Source organism: Hypomesus nipponensis, chromosome 27 (genome assembly GCF_054491055.1).
Source record: "Hypomesus nipponensis isolate SF chromosome 27, ASM5449105v1, whole genome shotgun sequence".
NCBI classification, from domain to species: Eukaryota; Metazoa; Chordata; class Actinopteri; order Osmeriformes; family Osmeridae; genus Hypomesus; species Hypomesus nipponensis.
This window is the reverse complement of record NC_140387.1, coordinates 7,363,757-7,383,708: the sequence shown is the minus strand read 5'-3', so window position 1 is coordinate 7,383,708 and position 19,952 is coordinate 7,363,757. Positions and strand designations below refer to the sequence as shown.

General features: G+C 46.7%; 1 protein-coding gene across 1 annotated transcript; it reads left to right on the top strand.

The window, feature by feature from the left end:
• The first annotated feature begins 2,105 nt into the window (after positions 1-2,105).
• On the top strand, positions 2,106-17,753 carry LOC146220694 (uncharacterized). Its single transcript, XM_084694272.1, has 49 exons — positions 2,106-2,183; positions 2,329-2,441; positions 2,844-2,977; positions 3,373-3,596; positions 3,749-3,861; positions 4,114-4,232; positions 4,557-4,692; positions 4,809-4,891; positions 5,061-5,180; positions 5,368-5,469; positions 5,602-5,760; positions 5,878-5,960; positions 6,158-6,302; positions 6,430-6,474; positions 6,815-6,982; positions 7,183-7,302; positions 7,605-7,715; positions 7,795-7,827; positions 7,912-8,046; positions 8,212-8,358; positions 8,573-8,707; positions 8,823-8,977; positions 9,088-9,232; positions 9,324-9,378; positions 9,498-9,564; positions 9,686-9,819; positions 10,111-10,154; positions 10,403-10,576; positions 10,748-10,902; positions 11,041-11,154; positions 11,271-11,386; positions 11,773-11,927; positions 12,064-12,269; positions 12,390-12,567; positions 12,671-12,895; positions 13,230-13,399; positions 13,520-13,590; positions 13,705-13,805; positions 14,110-14,229; positions 14,357-14,494; positions 14,591-14,742; positions 14,890-14,989; positions 15,121-15,356; positions 15,545-15,731; positions 15,910-16,158; positions 16,595-16,777; positions 17,020-17,079; positions 17,269-17,414; positions 17,510-17,753. The coding sequence occupies exons 1-49, from the start codon at positions 2,106-2,108 to the stop codon at positions 17,552-17,554; spliced, it is 6,384 nt and encodes a 2,127-aa protein (XP_084550398.1). The 3' UTR covers positions 17,555-17,753.
• The last annotated feature ends 2,199 nt before the right edge of the window (positions 17,754-19,952 follow it).

Below are 19,952 nucleotides of genomic sequence, written 5' to 3'. Positions count from 1 at the left end.
GTCTACAGCTCATTCAAAACTCTGCAGCTAGATTATTAAGCAATACTTAAAGGAGAGAACACATGAGTCCTGCCCTAGCTACTTTACACTGGCTTCCTGTTACCTTCAGAATTGACTTTAAGGTCCTTTTCCTCACATACAAAGCGCTACACAGACAAGGGCCTAGCTACATTGCTAACTCTCTTATAAACCATACACCAGCTAGAACACTGCAATCATCAAATGCAGGCCTATTAGAGGTCATCAGAAGCAGTCATAAAAGATTGGTGATGCTGCCTTTGTCAATTACGCCCAAAACTATGGAACAAATTACCCATAAATATTAGGGAAGCAAACACGCTAGAATTTTTTTTAACAGCTTAAAACCTACCTTTTTACCAAAGCAATTAATTTTTTATCTCAGAAAGGTTTTACTACTTTTATTTGTTACATTATTGTTTACTATTTTTATTATTACTTTTATTATTACTCTTTTGAGCTGTAATTCTTGTATGACGTGCTATATAAATAAAGTCTTACTATTATTATTATCAAGTTTGTAAATCACAAACACTTTTCTATATTAAGCTTTGAAATACATCTTGTGTAACAGCCATTTCAAACTTTAATTAAATTGTGTACAGTTTCAATATGGAAAAAATTATCAGTGACAGCTGCTTGTCTGGACTGTCAACACTAAATATCTGCAGACAAAGGTACAATGAAAGAATTGTCAGTGATTATACTGACATTTTGTGGTCTGAAGAAAAAAACATAATTCCTTCCATCATTTCTTATTCAAGCAATTTCTCATTTTGCAGTCAAATGCAAAGGAACCAATTCATGACGCATGAAGTGTCCTTAAAGTGCTATTTTAAAAAACAAACTCATACATTTGTGAAGTAACAATGTAGCTTTAACTTACATAATCAACTCTGGTAAAGTGGGCAGTCATTGAAGTAAAAAACAACAAAAACAATAGCACAAATTAAAAACACTTAAAGTTTGGAGGTGTACGAGGCAAGGAAATGGCTCTCGTCAAGTCATCATCACCTTTCTTTAATTGCTGTCACACTTTGGACCTTGGGCAGTAGCTGAAAAGAGGGTAGACAGAGAAAGGATACCCAGATTGCTGTTGAGTGGCAGCTTGTGCAGAACATACACAGGGAAACCAAAGAGAATCTACCTCCTTAGGATGTCCAGTAATACACACTGAGGACCAAACACTAGAGTTCAGTATACCAGCAGAGCAGAACAAGGGGCATGCTGCTTGTGCTTCTAAGCCTTTGTGCCCTCCTTGGCTGTGGTGAGTCTTACAGAAGTCCTTTTTATTAGCTTTTAATAATTATACTGCTGCAAGTTTTCCTGTCGTTTTTGTTGTTGTTTTCCTGGTTGCAATTCCCCTGTTGTGAATGGTTTGTTTTCAAAAGTGAAAACAATGAAAAACAATGAAAGACTTGAATCTGAGATTTACAGTTTACGGCATTATGATTCGCGTCATTACACTGCATACCCTATGTACTTATGGCCAGGAAATGTACCAGTCTTTTCACTGTGTAAATCTCTGTGCCTAATGTTATTCATTCATGCAAATACTGGTTTAGTTGAGTTGGTCACAGATTGAAGATAATCTTTCTTTTGGCAGTTGAAATGTGAGTTGATTAATTTCTGGACAAGAATGTATTTTCAGTAAATTGATACAATGTGACTCGGTATGTTAATGAAGGCACTTAAAGTAAAACATTGGCAGTAGTGAATTGACTTGATGTGAATCCTGGTTTACATGCCTGAGGTTTGTGGACCTGTCATGGGACTTTTACAATGGAAGTAGGTCCAAATGATGACCTGCTCTCTTTGCTATAGTGGAAGGAGTTTAAGGAATACTAAATATCAATAATTTACGAATGAAGAATTAAATTCAAGAAATTATTGAAATCTCCTAAAACATTAAAACAAACTCGTTGATGGACTGACAGCTGACAGGTTTTAACATGTCAAGTACATATCCATCAGTCATCCAATTGAGTTCATAAAATTGGTCCTGTGTTGATTTCGTAGCTTACAGTCAATGTGAGGAGGGCTGGAGGCCGTACGAGGATAAATGCTACTACTTCTCCCCAACCGTCATGAAATGGGATGACGCTCGCTTGGACTGTGAGGGCCGGGGGAGCCACTTGATGAGCATCCAGGACATCCATGAAAGGGTGAGATCACATGTCTTTCTTTCTACCTATCGCAAAACATGAAAACATTAGATATGTTGTAACTAACCTCTCGTAACTAACCTTTCTCTTTCTTTCCCCTTCTCTCTCTCTTCCCCCCCCCCCCCCCCTCTCTCTCTCATTGTAGTTATGGGTACGGACACAGATAGGCTCAGAGATCTATTGGATCGGCCTGAACGACATCGCGTCTGAGGATGTGTGGGAATGGAGTGACGGGACCACCTTTATTCCATCCCTGTCGTACGTGGTCATCTGACTAACTCACCGATTATGGGGCTGTAAAGATAAATCATCTAGCTTCTTGTTGTTTGGGGAGTGAGCTTGTGCACTTCATGTGTCAATCATTGATTCCATATCCTCACTTACACACCCCTTCACAGTAGCCTTCCTGAGCTAGTGTCATGAGAATCGTTATCTAAACTCCTCTCAGGATCCCAATAGCTCTTGGAAACAATGTGTTAATCCATAAATCACTAACCAATTAACATTATGTTATTGATGAAAAACGAATGTTAGATATGCTGTTTGTGAATGCAGTCTAACTCATGTAGGACATGTGTTATGTCAGACAGAGTTATGTAAAAACAATCTGTTGTTGATGAATATAACGAAGGGCTAATGAAGTTGTGTGCACGCCCGTAGATATTGGAGACCGGGCCAGCCTGACAACTACCTAGATGACGAGGACTGTGGACAGGTGGTGGGATCCGACTTTGGACAGTGGAACGATGAGAACTGCGAGCACCAAAGGAAATTCATCTGCAAACGTGCCAACCGTAAGTCCACTCGACTAACTGCACACCGTCACTTTCATAAGGCATTGTGGGTGAAGCAGTAGGCTACCTGCGTTGTCGCTTAATCCTATGACAATGCAAATGATGACCGTAGACCGTCTTAATCGGTGGAACCAAGGCCGTAGCCATGGAGTCAACATTGGGGGGGACGAATTAAATTTGTTATGATAATTTCCGACAGCGTGCGTGGTTGCCTGTTGTAGCGTAGCACATATTTTTTATATCAATATATTGGGGGGGTGGGGGAGTACACATTTTGACCAAATTTGAATATTGGGGGGGATGAGTCCTCCAATGTATATTATGATTACGGCCTTGGGTGGAACACATCCTCAGACCGACGTGAAACTTTTCTGATACTAACCGCTCGTTCGCAGTCAACCCGCCCACCTTGTGTGACACGGCCAACGGCTGGAGCCAGTTCGGCTCCAACTGCTACAAACTGAACGCTGTGATTCATAAGAGCTGGTTGGCTGCCAGATTTGACTGCGTGAGGGAGGGAGGGGACCTAGTTTCCATCACTTCCGCTGATGAGGAGCAGTACATTACAGGTCGTTTAGACCCCTCCTTCTACGACCTCTGGATTGGCTTTTCTACTCTGGTAAGCCCCCACTGCAGGGTGGGGTACAGTGGGCCTGACTTTGATATAGACATATTAGTAGCAGTTATTGTTTAGGTGCAGGGCCACACAGTGAAATGCCTTTTGAATGATTACACTAATCTGCCTCACACATCCTGTGTTTTTTCTTGTAGAAATGCACAACGGCGTCTTGCCAAGTGGATCCTGGAAATAGTCAGTTTGCCTGGTCTGACGCTTCCGACCCCGCAGCCTACCACAACTGGGGAAGTAATCAGCCAGAACTGAGGTAAAACACCATGTTTTTTCTTTCCAAAATGTGGGTGCCCTTTTCAAAAATATATCTATTCCCAAAGACAGTCTAATGTGTGTTTATAAACACCTGTAAAACCAGTCTCACAGATAACCAATGGGTAGTGTCACTTCCTTTCAAATTCAAAACACTTGAAAATCACAGTGGAAATTGTTGTCCTTGTGGTTTAACTGAGTAGTGGAGCTAGCGTCTACTGCGTCAAATCTCGTCTCATGTTGTTTTCTACAGTGACGCACAGACAGGAGTGTGTTCAGCGATCATCAAGGAGGCGGGTCAGGATTTTGGGAAGTGGAAGACCCATGTCTGCAGATACGAACGCCCGTACATGTGTAAACGAGGGCTGAACAGTAAGCAGACATTTGAACCACGTTGATTCTCCAAGAGTTTTGTGGGTTGATTGAACAATTCATCATTTAAAGGGGTTCTATTATTTTCCCTTGAGAATATTTGATTTGATTCAACTGCAATGAGGGTTGTTGAATCTGATGCTCTTTGTTGCCATCATGACATAGGTTCCTTTTGACTTTTCTCTCTTTCTCCCTCTCCCTCTCTCTCTCCCTCTTTCTCACTCTCTCTCCCCCCCCCCCTCTCTCTCTCTCTCTCTCTCTCTCTCTCTCACTCTCTCTCTCTCCCCCCTCTCTCTCCTTCTCACTCTCTCTCTCTCCACCCAGCCATCTGCCCTCGTGGCTGGCAGAGTTTCGCCGGGAACTGTTACTGGATGGTCAGCAACATCAACCTCCTGACCAATTGGTACGAGGCTCAGACACGTTGTGCAGACTTGGGGGCTAACCTGATGACCGTCAAGAGGTAAGGAGCAATCATGGAACGATTATTCATGTCAAGTGCCTTCTGTCAGTCACTGGGCATTCATTTCCCACTGTGGTGTATTAAACAACATTGTCTGTGCGTCTCTCTGTGTTTAGTCAAGATGAGCAATATTTCTTGAACAGTCGTCTTCCTGACTTTCATCATACAGATGTGCCTGATCTGTGGATTGGAGTCTCAGGTACTTCCTAGCATTCCTAGTTCCGTGGGAAGGAACCACATAATGACATTACATAATATATCTTATCATAGAGCTGATCCGAATTGAAATGATGCACTGCCCGTCACACCATTGAAAAAGATGCAGGTTTCCAAATGACAAATGCTTTCCTGTGATGTGATGTCATCAGATAAGGACCAGGATGGAACGTTCCAGTGGGTGGACAAGACTCCTATTACAATCCCCAACTGGAGTCCTGGTTTCCCCAAGAATACAGCAAACCTTTGGGACTGTGGACAAATCTTCACAGGTAAATGACAGGATTAGTTTGTGGTTAGTTTGTTTTTGTGGTTGGTTAGATTAGGTTGTTTATTATTGCTGTACTTTGTGACATTGCTGTAGCTGTTGGATTTTTGTTCAATAATGTTTGTAACTGTTTGACTTAATGCTACAATTTCATTTCATTCAACATAGCGTAACATTTTCTTGCCTTTCAGGAAATTATGAGGGAAAATGGGAAACCACCAACTGCTTCAAGAACCTGGGTTACATTTGTAAAATGATGGGCGGTCAGAATGTAAAACCCACTTCTGCTCCAGGTTTGCGACAGACTCAGCCAACTTTACTCGGCTATGAGTATCAATATTAGAATATGAATATTCCTATATCCGTTTCTGTTATTGGAGTATGCATTTAATTGTCAAGAAAAAAACGCACCTCTTCCTTTTCAGAGTTTCATTGTGATGCTGGTTACCTTCTCTTTGGGGACCACTGCTATCACTTTGAGTCCGAGAGAGCGATGAACTGGCAGGACGCGGAGAATTACTGCTCCAATCAGAACGGCCACCTGGCAAGTTTCCAAGCTCAAGAGGAACTGAGCTTTATGACTGGTGAGTGAAACACCGGTCATGCTTCCGTGTGATAAATGTAGAGATTACATAGGGGAGTTTCTGTAACCACATCCAGCATCATTTTAGTACTTGATGGTGATGAAAGTCTGTCTGCAGCTCACATGCCTGGGGCAGCGTGGGTGGGGTTAAATGACATCACGACCGAGGGCACCTACGTGTGGACAGATGGAAGCCCAGCTGTGAGTGACGCTCGATTATTCCACAGATACAACACAGATGATCTCATAGCAAATACCGTGGCACAACACATGACGACGCACCTCTCCATCGTATATATATAATCCGCGGCTTCATGTTGCCTTTGGAAGCCAGAGCTGTGTCATGGTCAGGTGGACGGGTTTAGACAGTGTTGGCTGATTTTCTGTGCCACCTCCAGAGTTTCCTGCCCTGGGGACCCAACCAGCCTGATAACTGGCAAGGTAACGAGGACTGCGTGCACATACGCTCAGCCGACCATGTTGAACCAGGGCTACTCAACGACGACTTCTGCACGTCAACGCATGAGTTCATCTGCAGAAAAGGTGTGCCTCCAGTGTCAACTGACATTAGGGATTTGGTCATGAATGTATGCTCTTAACATAAGCATACATGTTTGCCAGTCATTTAGTCAGCAATGCTCTTTTCTCCAACAATTTTCTCTGTGTGCAGGCAAAGGCCAAGGACCGCCACCGAAACCCCCAACCTCTGGACCAGGTAAGGAAACCAAAATGGTCTTTTTCGAGTCTCACTTAGTAAAGTAGTTAGTCCAAAGTAATTCCTGCGTAAGTTCATCGGCGACAATTAGCCACAGACATAACCAAAGGGTGTATATATACATTTACATTTAGTCATTAACAGACGCTCTTATCCAGAGCGACTTACAATAAGTACAGGGACATTCCCCCGAGGCAAGTAGGGTGAAGTGCCTTGCCCAAGGACACAACGTCATTTTGCACGGCGGGGAATTGATCCGGCAAGCTTCTGATTACGAGCCCCAACCCCCTCACCTTTGTATGTGCGTCTGCGCGTCCTTCTCTCTGTGTCTTCCTCGCAGGGTGGAACGACAAGTGCGGGTCTTGGGTGGCGGACCCATTCAACGACTTCTGCTACCTGTTCAACTTCCTTTCGCCAAGGACATGGGCGGAGGCCCGGGCCGACTGTGTCAATCAGGGAGGGGACCTCCTCAGCATCACCGAGCCCTTTGAACAGGCCTTCATTCAAGGTACGGCACAGCACCTCGCGCCAGCAGGTCACTGTCCCCTCCTCTGTGTGCACAGGGAAAGAAGCACTCGTGGATTTGACTGCTAAACATTTTACAGAGAGACTGAGATGTTGTGTCCCAAGGAGAGTTGAGATGTGTGTGTGTGTGTGTAGCTGGTGTATTGTGGTGCACTGTGTCATGTTTGTCTATGTGATCCATAGCTCAGGTGCAGCTGATTCCCACGGGGGTGTCTGTGTGGATGGGGGGCCACGACTCCATCACCGAGGGCGGGTGGGAATGGAGCGATGGATCCCCGTTCCGCTACATTCACTGGGCAGCAGGTCATTCAAGTCATCCATAAATACAACAGCCTTGAAACCTTCACAACCACTTTGCACTGAATACATCTTGAGTTATTACTGTATTGTATATGAAGTTTATATTTAGTACACTTTTAGTAAAGATCAGAGTACCAAAAATACTACATCTGAATATTTACCAGAATGTGTGTTACATCCATCTAAACCGAACCCTAACCCTATGCAAAGACCAATCTGTCATTTTGAATGGTCTTGTACGCCCTCTAGTGGCCAAATAGAGCTACACGCACTTATTTCTCAACTTCCTATACGTCTTCACTCAGGCAACCCAGACAACTTCCTTGGGGAGGACTGTCTCTCCATGCTTGTCAATGGAGGCTACTGGAATGATGACAACTGTGAAAACAACAGAGGATATGTCTGCAAACGTAGAGGTAGGCTGAGACTGAGAAGCTTGCCTTTTGAGTACAGTCCTCACCCAAACCCCCTCACCTTGTTGCCTTTCTCTTTCAGGGAACCTACCTCCTCCCCCTCCACCTCATGATGGTAAGCGTATGTTCCGGCCGCCATTTTACACACGTCAATGGCATCTTTGTTTGTGACATTGTGTGAAACCGCAATATTCTCCAGGGTTCGAGACAGCAATTATCTGTCAGGATTCCAGTGCCGTCCTCCATTGCCCCGAGGAGAGCGTCATCAACATTCAGTCCGCCTTCTTTGGACGTCGAAGTGACAAGATCTGCCCCCACGATGAAGGGGCCTCAGGTGCACACTCAGAACATCCATGCTTTGGCCGGGTTTCCGTTAAGAAGCTCCTAACGCTAAGAGCTTCTTAGGAGCGTTCTAAAAGCGTTCTAGAGCGTTCTTAGAACGTATTCATCGCTCATTTATTGTCAATCGCCTCATCATCACCCTTTCAACTCATTACAGGAACTTGCACAGTAGATGGCATCCTACCTAAGGTGAGGAAGCTCTGTGACAACAGACCCTACTGTTTCCTGTTCGCTCATGTTGAGGAAGACCCCTGCCCTAGCATCTCCAAGTACTTTGAGGTGGTCTACAGCTGTGAGCAAAAGGGTAGGTCACAACCTCAACCACACGGTCCCAGCCCTGCCCTGAATCTCCACTCTTCGATTCTCAACCCAGTTATCTTCTTATCCGGCCCCCAAACCTCAATAGAACTCCAACCCCTAAAATCTGATACTATATACCCACAAATCAAACCGATTTCATGATTGAATCTGGATCTTTTGTGGGTCTGTTAACCTTATCTGTGTTTGGTTGTGTCCAGTGTGTCTGCATGGTCTGGGGGTGGAGGATGGACTAGTACCTGACTCAGAGCTGACTGCCTCCTCCTCCACGAGTTCCCATGACCCTACCCAAGCCCGCCTTAAGAGCAACTCTTGCTGGATGCCCTCCGCCCCTGGTACGTTTGCCCTCGAAAACACAATACTAAACAGCATATGTGCAGTACCCATTGCCGTTGGAAGGTATCTTTAACCTGAGCCTCTCTTTATCCCTGTAACCCCCCCCCCCTTCAGTTAACTCCTGGATCCAGGTGAATCTGGGTGTGGTCCGAAAGGTCACCGGGATTATCCTCCAGGGCTGTCCCCAAACCGACCACTGGGTCACCAAGTTCAGGGTGCAGCACAGCATGGATGGGACCTCGTGGACCAACTACGAAAGCGACGGTGGGGTGAGTCCAAAACACGCTGTGGGATCAGGACAAGCCCAGGGAATCTGCCGCAGCTGAATGGCACCATAAACTCTGATGATCTCCCCACATAATCTCTCCTGATGTTCCAGGAATTCCCGGGTAGCTTTGACCGGAACACTCCGGAGACCCAGCTTCTTGGAACCCCCGTCTCCGCCAAGTACGTCCGGATCCTTCCGCTGGACTACAACAATCAAGTCGGCCTCCGCTTTGACGTGCTGGGATGCACCCCAGACTGTAAGCAAACCGTCAGCGTAGTCTATTGAGACAGCAATTACCCAGTGTTCATGCGTGATACGACAAGAGTGAGTGTGTGTTCTGTCCACAGACGCGGTCACCTGCAGCGCCAAGCCCAACTTCAACTTCGCTAGTGATCGTAAAACGTGAGTCGAGCTCCACCAACTGTTCCGCCACTCATATCCGAGCAGATGTTGACTGTATTCAACGACTGTCCATATCCCAGACATATTTCGATATGTTCCTGTCGGTGTGTGTCTTTCAGTGTCCACTGCCCTGCGGCATGTGCCACAAAGTCTTATAGTGTATTCGGTACGGAAGTATATAGAGGGGTAAGTGAAGACAATTAACATCTGAAACTTCTTATCAAACATAATTCTTGAAAGATATCACGAGAATACTGTTGACGTGTCGCTGAGAGTATACATGGTGCGTGTTTGTGTGTGAACCCAGGACTCGAACATCTGTGCGGCAGCGATCCACGCGGGAGTGGTTCTGAACGAGAACGGAGGGGACTGTACCCTGCTGAAGGCCCCGGGACAGAACTTCTACCCTGGCTCCACCAGGAACGGGATCACCACCAGACAGTAAGTGGGGGGGTCAGATGGCCGAGCGGTTAGGAAATCGGGCTGTTAATCAGAAGGTTGCCGGTTTGAATCCCGGCCGTGCCAAACTACATTGTGTGTTTGGGCAAGGCACTTCACCCTACTTGCCTCGGGGGGAATGTCCCTGTACTTACTGTAAGTCTCTCTGGATAAGAGCATCTGCTAAATGACTAAATGTAAATGTGAGTGGCCAAGCCTCTCAGCACATCTCGTTTCTCAAGTGTGGGTCTGCTCAATGAAGTGCTCTAACTCTGGGAATTCCAACCTCAACAGGTTCACTGGAAACTATGAAGTTTCATACCAGTTTGCAGACGGAGGTACGTCGGATTACACAACACCGGTTCTAGTACAATAAACGATTGGTATATGTATAATCATGCCAAGTCACTACGAGTCTTGCTGCTTAAAATTCTGAGGAAAGTAAGCTATCCCTGTAAATCCAAACCATATTGTTACTGTACAGTCATCCACATATAACAGAGACAGTAAACGGCAAGAGTGCTGAGTGAAAATGTTGAGTCTCTGGTTATGGCTGAAGCCATGTTCTATTATTTATCTCCTGTAGAGCTGCGTTGCTCAGGGCCTGACTGGTATGAGTTTGGCGATTTCTGCTACAAGCCATTTGGGGACAAGAAGACATGGCAACAGGCCCAGAAAGCCTGCAGGAGCGAGGAAGCGGACCTGGTGTCCATCTTGTCCTTGAAAGAGCAGAGCTGGTTAGAGAGCTACCTCTACATGGGTACGAGTCTGGCACCTGGGAGAACGTCTCCTTCCATCTCATCTCAGTTCCCTTGCTGTTCCACCAGCACTGTGTTGTCTTGGGATGTACATCATAACTGTGAATGTTTCTCGATTTCTGTGTGAAAACGGTGTGACCTTTGACCTGTGTTTTGGTTTGTTCCCGCCCCAGCCACCAGTGACGTGTGGACGGGGTTGACCGACCTGGCGTTCTCAGGCATGTTCGGCTGGTCAGACGAGCACATGGTCACCTTCACCTACTGGGCGCCGGGCGAGCCCAACAACCACGACGGCTTCAGCGAGGACTGCGTGGAGATGCTCTACCAGGTAAAGCGTTTTCACACGCGACGTCCGTCACGTCCTATCGAGTTGGAGAAGGAAGCGATAGAGAGCAGTGAGAGTAAATGACGAGAACACGTTTCATATCTTTGCACAACACTCATATCAATTCCTGGTGTGCGGTAGACGGGGAGATGGAACGACGTCGCCTGCACGGAACTGAACACCTACATCTGCAAGAAGCCCAAAGCCCACTACCCGCTTCCCTCAGCCTTACCCACGGCGTATGGATGTCCTCAGGTGAGGAGCACGCCTTCACGGCCTGCGCCGCTCATGCCTGCGGCCACGGTAGCAGCACAGTAACCTTGGTTACCCCTTAACGGGAGAGTGTAACACGTGTCTGTCTCGTTGCCTAGGGCTGGAGCGCCTATGGTTACTCCTGCTACTGGATGGAAGAGACGTCCAGGACCTGGAGTGATGCCAAGACCTTCTGTGAGGGGCAGGACAGCAAGCTGCTGCATATCGGAGACATGTACGTATGGTGGGGAGGGTCTGTGGACTGCTCGGGGAACCACAGACTGTCTCCCTGTCGATTATATAGACAGAGAAGCAGGCAGACAGGCAGGCAGGCAGTTGAGACAGACAGCTAGAAGGATGGATGGATGGATGGATGGATGTATGGATGGGTGGATGGATGGATAGATATATAGATATATGGATGGGTGGGTGGAAGGATCAATGGATATATAGATATATGGATATATGTATGGAGGGATGGGTGGATGGATAGATAGATGGATATATGGATGAATGGGTGGATGGATAGATAGATATATAGATATATGGGTGGGTGGGTGGCTAGGATGGGTGGATGGATGGATGGATAGATAGATAATTGGGCTACCTGTTTCCCTCCAGCTATGAGCAGTCGCACTTCACGGTGGAGCTGTCAGGCTCCACCGGCCTGTGGTGGATTGGCCTGAGGGCTAAGGGAGGGCCAGGTGGAGGCGTGGACTACATCTGGGACAATGGAGCACCTCTCACCTTCACACACTGGGACCAGGACCAGCCAGGTATTCACAGTGCCCACCGACATGTACCTGATAGTGGACCGTGTGTCAACCATAAATGAGCATTCATATGAATAACAGATGTGGAAAGGTAAGTAAACCAAACCTTTTTGTACCCCTAACCTCCGTGCCGAATCAGATAACCGCCAAGGAACCTGCGTTGGCATGACAACGGGCCCCGTCGGTGGGTTCTGGGATGCTAAGGAGTGCACAGAGGAGCACTTTTTTGTGTGTGAGAAACCCCGGCCCGATATCACTCCGCCCACCAAACCCCCAACCCCGCCCCCTTCCCAAGGCTGCGTAGATGGCTGGACCGCTGAACCATACTTCAGAAACTGCTACAAGGTCAATATACCGCACGTCCCCTTGCCACTCCTCACTGCCGCATGGTTGAGCCTGCATAGTAGCATTATCTAAACAGAGAGGAGTTCTACACTTAACACTATGTCATCTTCTGTGTTGTAGCTCTTCACCAACGTGGACTTTTCCCTGAAGAAGAGTTGGGGCGCGGCGCGGGACGATTGTTTGTCCCGAGGAGCCGACTTAGTCAGCATCCACAATCAGGACGAGGAGAACTTCCTCTCCATCTACACTAAGGGCACCAGCAAGTGGATTGGTCTGAAGCACGACCCAACTGACGGAGGTGTGTGTGTGTGGGGAGGGGGGGGGGGGGATGGGGCTGTTTATGTGTGTGCATGGAAGAAAAAGAGTGAGCATGCGTAGTGGATTAAAAATACATTTCCAAGGTTACCACTGGAGTGATGCTACGCCCGTGAGCCACACCAACTGGGGCTCCGGTGAGCCCAACAACCACGAGGGCCGTGAGGACTGCGTGGAGATGGTGACCGGCGCCAACGGAACCTACTCCTGGTGGAACGACCTGAACTGCGACGCCCACCAAGACTGGATCTGCATGATCGCCAAGGGGAAGAACCCCATCCTGCCTCCCAAGCCCCCTCCTCCACTACCATGTAACTACTTCTACCTTCGCCCCCTCCTCTACCATGGGACTGCGTATCCCTATGTCCCCTCCTATACCATGGGACTACGTATCCCTACGCCCCCTCCACTACCATTGGACTATGTATCCCTACGCCCCCTCCTCTACCATGGGCCTGCTTATCCCTACGCCCCCTCCACTACCATGGGACTACGTATCCCTACGCCCCCTTGTCTACCATGGGACTACATATCCCTACGCCCCCTCCACTACCATGGGACTACATATGTGCCCACTGCTGCATGCCATGCTAACTGATGCTGTAGAGATTAGACTGATAGTTTTTGTTTGTCTTCCCCCTACAGCCCCTGATTGTGGCACCAACCTCGGCTGGAGGAAGTCGAACGGCATCTGCTACTACTACAACGACACTGACATTGTGGACTTCCACACGGCCATGCGCCGCTGCTACCAAGAGAAAGCCCGCCTGGCCTCCATTTTAAACCAAGAGGAACAGGCATACATCAACACCATGGTACTACAGGACAGTCAAGATGTTTACTGTCAATATGATAAAAAAAATAATAATAATTCTCTCCTGCACTTCAAATGTTGAACTATGACAGCCTTTTACCGAGGTGTGTTCATGTTGCAGGTGGGGACCGGAAAGAGCAGCGCAGCCTGGATCGGGATGCGTGTTTTTGGAAACACAGGAGCGGAATACATGTGGGATATTTACGGAATATTTCCGCCTAGGCACACATAAGGAATAAGGGTGCAATTTCAGGCCTGACTTTGATGATGACTCATGTCGTTTGGCCCCTGTCCTTCCCTCCACAGGTGGGTGGACTGGTCTCCCGTGACCTACGTTCACTGGGGTCCAGGAGAGCCCAATGACGCCAACGGGGAAGAACAGTGTGTTCAGATGAACAGACATCAAGGTGCAGCAGAGCCACTACTCACAGGAGCATACTCACAGGAGAACATATGAACTAGTATCCAACGACTAGTTCTATTGATTAGTGCAAGTTCTATTGATTAATGAATAACGTAAGGACACAGGAAATCCCAATTTCCTCCACCGTGCAAAATACAGCAGCACGCTCAGCATGATTCCCAAGGAGATTTCATTCCGATTTCAAGTAAATGTAAACATGCATTTGATAAACAAGAAAACACAGTTTCTGAGTTGTTAGAAGGGGTTCACTTGGTGTTGGTGGCCCATAATAATGGTGTTCCTTGCAGGATCGTGGAACGATGCCAACTGTGGCCGGGCATCTGCCGGCTATGTGTGTAAGAAATTCCCTGGAGACGACCACACCCCCGCTCCCCCTACCCAGCCCTGGACGGGGAACTGCCCTCAGGGTACAGCAGACCCCCACATCTGCCTCCAGCCATACCACCTGAAAACCACATTAAACATCCATGAAACCGCAAAAAAGTAACGAGTGATTGACCTTTTGGTATGTCTCTGTCCATTTCTCGGTTCTAGGATGGATGCTGTTCAGAAATAAGTGCTTCATGTTCAAAGGCCACAAAGACGAGATCCGCGCAAACTGGTCCTTTGCTAGGAGCTGGTGCAAAGACCAAGGAGGAGACCTGGCTGTCATTGATGACCGTTACGAGAACGGTAAGCTGCCACTGTCAATCACCACCATACTACCGAATCAACCGGTCAAAGTATATTTCGCAGTGTTAAGTTCGCTCCTCTCCTCTCTTCTTCCAGACTTTGTGTCTAGCTACTTGAGGGACCTGCGCTTTCCCAGCTGGATTGGAATGTCAGACCTCCTGTTGGAGAACCAGTTTGCCTGGAGCGATGGGAGCCCAGTCTTGTACACCAACTGGAACCTCAACGAGCCCAATAACGCCGGAGGAGCGGTGAGAATCCCCCCAGGCCTCTGAACTAAATATAACAATGCTTCTTCTAACTTGACTGGAAGTTTCCAATCCCAGTGAAAAGTGTGAGGCTACATCTACTTATAAAATGTTGAGGACTCAACATGTCCGGCTTTTCGTTTCCCACAGGAGCACTGCACGGCCATGACCCACAACTACTTGGAGACGGGGAGATGGAACGATGACGCGTGCTCAGAGGAAAGGAGCTTTGTCTGTTACCGGAAGAAATGTTAGTAGGCGGACCAGTTATGTGTTGACTCTATTGATGTTTGTGTGTTCAGAATGACTAAGACGCATGCCACAGTCTAGGATTTTCTTTCTCTCCGGAAACTCAAGGGGTGTGTTTTGTGTGTACCACAGCCAGCAGCATTGCTCCTCCGCCCCCGACTAACAGCCCCTGTAAAGCCGGGTACATCTCCTGGTATAAGAACTGCTACAAGCTGGTGGAGGAGCCCAAGACATGGGATGATGCCCAAGCTGCTTGCAAGCAGGAAGGGGGCAACTTGGCCAGCATCGACATGAGCTACGACCAGTCCTTCGTCAGCGGGGTGGTCCTGCAAGGCAGAGCGGACGCCTGGATTGGACTCAGGCGCAAGGTACGTGTGGCTGGACAAGGGCTGGATTCAGTAGGGTCCAATTGTAAAATGTATGACAACTGATCTGAAACAAGTGAAACACTGACAGCTTAAAACAAAAACAAAAAAACGCTCGGCCCGCTTTTTGGTTTATCTTGGTTGTGGTACCTTATTCTCTTCACAGTGTATGTTGCATGTTGTTTTTGCAGGACGATGGGGATTCCTATTCGTGGACAGATGGCTGGCCGGTGTTCTTCACCCACTGGGGGCCGGGGGAGCCTAGCAACCACAAGGGCGAGGGCTGCGTGAGCATGCACGGCTCCGTCCTTTTCCACGGGACGTGGAACGACACCGCCTGTGACTCGGCTAGGCCCTACATCTGCAAAATATCCTCAGGTACAAACCAATGGGAGGCGAGCCCTATGCGTTAGTTCTAGCGCTGTATTGGTGTACGGCGACACAACTCTGCAAAAGCAACGATATTTCACCAAAAAATCTATGCGTAGAAGTTCATAAAGTGGCTCTCGTTCACTTCCATGTCATGATGCCTATCTGTCTATGTGTGTGTCCTCAGAGGCGCCCCCTCCGACCCCGACACCCGGGGATGGGAAGTGCCTGCCTGGCTGGCATGCCTACGGTCGTTACTGCTACTTTGTTTACAACGAACCCCTGGGGTTCTCCTGGCCAGAGTCCAGGCACTACTGCCAGCTGGCCAAGGGAGACTTGGTGTCCATCCACAGCCGAGCTGAATCCGAGTTCATCAGAACCCTCAACCACAGCAAGGCCCACAACCTCTGGATTGGACTCACCCGGGACATTAACTGTGAGTCCTGCATTGTGGTTGTTGTACCGAAATCGGTGGTCAGGGCCAGTGACCAGGGGTCGCTGTTCAGATGGCTTGCCAATCTGTTCAGTTGTTGTGGTTACGGGCACAAACATTTCCTATGGCAAGCCGTCAGAACAGTGACCTCCTGGTCGTAGTTTTTGATAGGTTACCGATTTCGGCACGACATGGTTAACTGCTCTACCTAGCTTCCTAGCTAGATGAAGCCTAATCTTAGACCAGTCAGTCCCCATCCTCTAGTCCCATTCACCTCAAATGAATTATCAGGTTTTGTTTTCCAATGCGAGCATTCCATTTCGAGTTCACGGCCAATACCAACATACTCCTTGAGCGCAAGTGGAATGTGGGCTGCTCGTGTTGATACTGGATCACCACCATCCACAGTCCGTGTTCTTATATTTGTTTCTGTTGCCAGTCGGCTGGAGCTGGACAGACAGGACGTCTCTGGCCTTCCTGAACTGGGCTCCGGGTGAACCGAACGATGCCTTCCACCCTGGAGAGGTGGGTGCGGAAAACTGTGGCGAGCTGTATCCCGACGGCCATTGGAATGACAACAACTGCGTGCAGAAGAGAGGCTTTGTGTGCCGCCATCGCCAATGTGAGACACTTTGCACTTGGGCTACAAAAAAAAGAAAGAAAGCTGGATGAACACGTACTATCTCTCCCAGCTCTCCAAACGTGTTCCTCGGGGTGGCATTTGAGAAGCGGTGCGCTAAGATCAGTCAAGCCGGTTTGCTGGTGGCCGCGTCCACGCTTTGTGTTTGCAATTCAGGCGTTGTTTTTTTTGCGAAGCTGTTGGAGAAATGAACCGAATCGCTTCTTACATTTTCCTCCCCACAGACTACACAACAGACGACAGCGGCAATATTGTCATTCCGACTGATGCTCCTGTAATCGGCCGTAAGTTGGATTTCTCACTGTAGCTCGACCGATACATCTGGAGGTTGACCTCTCACTCAAGGCTAGCCTCAGTTGATTGCCACTGTACAGTTGTTTTCGGGGGAGATTACCCTTCACTGTATCCTAAAGGTATATCATCCCCTATCGTCTTACAACATAACCTCAACTGTGTGTCTTCTACCTGACTAGAAGGGGGGGTGATAGCTGGCGCCATCATCGGAGCCCTGGTGGTTTTCGCCCTGATCCTGGGGCTTCTCTACTACGTGTTCTCTGTGAGAGGAGTGAAGCTAAGCACCATCAGTTTACCAACCAGAGCCACCAAGGATGTCGATGTGGTACGTAAGAGCCCTTTCCTCATTTAGCAACAGCTGTAATAAAACGAACGCGCGTGTCGTTCCTAAACTTGGGTTTCCGTGTTCCTGTGTTGCAGCCTGCTTTCCACAATCCCAACTTTGGAGGAGAGTCTGAAACCTGAAGTAACAGACATGCCTACTGAAACATTTTCTGTATCTTGACTTAATTCCAGCTTTTTTTTTTTTATTACCCTGAGCCCTGTGTAATCACAACCTTGTTAAAATCTCAAATCAGTGGATACAGTACATACCAAAGTTGAAGGGGTTTCATGAATGTTTCATATATTTTCTAAGAATAAAGTATATTGTACATATTGTAATACATTGGTAATAAAACATTAAACTTAAAGAAAAATTGAATGGCGACTGATGTCTATCATTCCACAAAATTGGGATACAAAACACAAAACACAAACTTCATGTATTGTATTCCCCAAACTTTATTGCCTCAAAACATGACACAGCAGAATTCTGGTCTGGATGGCCGAAACGTACCTTTGAACCAGCGAACATTTTCAACAATTCATCTTCTGCTAAAGCAGCCAAGCTACAAAAGGTCTGTAGGACAGCTTCTTTGGAAAACAAGGAAGTTCTCAGAATAAAAGATAACCTAAATTCACTGCCAATCAGTCTTTATACATCTCTGTACATTGCAGATCAAACTATTTACATATTTTCACAAGGCAAAAAGTTGAATTACAAAACATTGCTGCACATTTTCCCAGTAAATGACCAGATATGAAGGTCCTTTTAGTGTGATCTTTTTTTCAATTGACAACAATGATCATGTTGCACATGGAATACCAGATGTAGAGCACATAATAAAATGTTGAAAAGAAGCATGACATAGCATGAGAAAGACAACAGCATGTAACACTACTGAGAAATGTCAAAGTCCCAACATGCCAATTTAATCCATGTGCAGAATTGCCATTGAAAACAGGAAACTGCAAAGTATGCTTGCTAGTAAAGCAGCCTACTTAACAGGAACAAAGAATAAACAACAAAACCTAAAATCTAAAGGTACCAATGTACTCAATTTTTTAGATCAAATAAATACACAAACGCATTGTTCTGTTGTGATTATTTCCTGTGCAGCCCTTGTATCATTGAACTCCAATATAGCTTGTTTTCCAGTGAGCCCCGATTCACACAGAATAGTAACAATAAAACAATTCAAATAACTAATGGCACAGATTTACTCAATTACAAGCTACGCATTGTGGTCTACACCGCTTGTCGATCTTTCCAAACACATTTCACTATTAGAAATACCTTGTGTTTATTGCTCAGGAGATCCTGAGTCATGTAGACCAACTCGTGTTAGCCCTTCTTAAGAACTGTACGTTGTATTCTGTTCCCAGCGAACACTGAATAAAACCGAAAAAATCCCAAAGTGCAAATTAAATGTATTGGCCATTAACCTTAACCTAATCATTTTTAGTTGGTGGAAGAAAAAAAGAAAGGTATGGGAAGGAACTCAGAATATTGGTTTGATTCCAAGAAAAATAAATAAAAAATAAACACTTTTTTGTTAGCATGTCCTAAACAATAAATAACCACTGATGTAAATATACATTTGTAATACCATTATAAAGCCCATCTTACAGAGATCAAATGAACAGACATATGGCTAATGTGGAACATCAGATTTTCCAAGAGGAAATGGAGTTAATCTCTTATAATCCTATTAGTCCATGATAAGACCATCCTCATGAAATAATCAAAGAAATGCATTAGTCTGATCAGGTACTTCTCCCCTCTTTACCTCCCAGAAGTGGCCCTGTCAGTTCCTAGTTAGCTAACCCATAATTGAATTGAAATCTAAATTCTTTAAATCCACAAATGGGGACGTGATTCGTTGCACACTGAAAGAGTAAGACTTAAGAGTGGACTAATATGTCAACAGGCACTCAATAATTATGGGCACTGGGTTTAAAAAGGTCAGAGGTGAGATTTCCGTCCGCCATTACGGAATTCACCTCCGCTTCGACGGAGGGTAGTCGTTTTCTTAGAAGAAGAAGAAGAAAAAAAAAAGCAGCAATACTTCAGATTTGTTTGGACTTTCCCTTCCCCTCACTGACCATCACATTCACATTCGCATTAAGTCTCTGCAACTCAACTTTCTAGCTGATTCCTAGCGATGGCTATAACATTCAATAGTAATATTAATAATGACAAGCTCAAGTCTCCGATATCTAAGGCACGGGTGTCTCTGTTGCGTGATGCCATTCAGTCTCTAAAACTGGGGAGGCGCCCAGCTACAACCTGGGGAGTAGGGACACGTCTCCTGAATCCAAGTCTCAACCTAAAACCAACGTGCTAACACTCACGTCGCTGTGGGTGGGATCATGATATCGTATATATTAAAAAGGGACGTCGTCTTCTGACTGGGGGCCCGAAGGTTTGTGCGCGCGCCATGGTAGGGCGGGATGAGCTCTTCGCCGTCGACCTAAAACGGTTGTCCCTCCCTTTCAGTGAGCTTGACTTTGCATGTTCAGTTTCTCATCATGCGAGCTA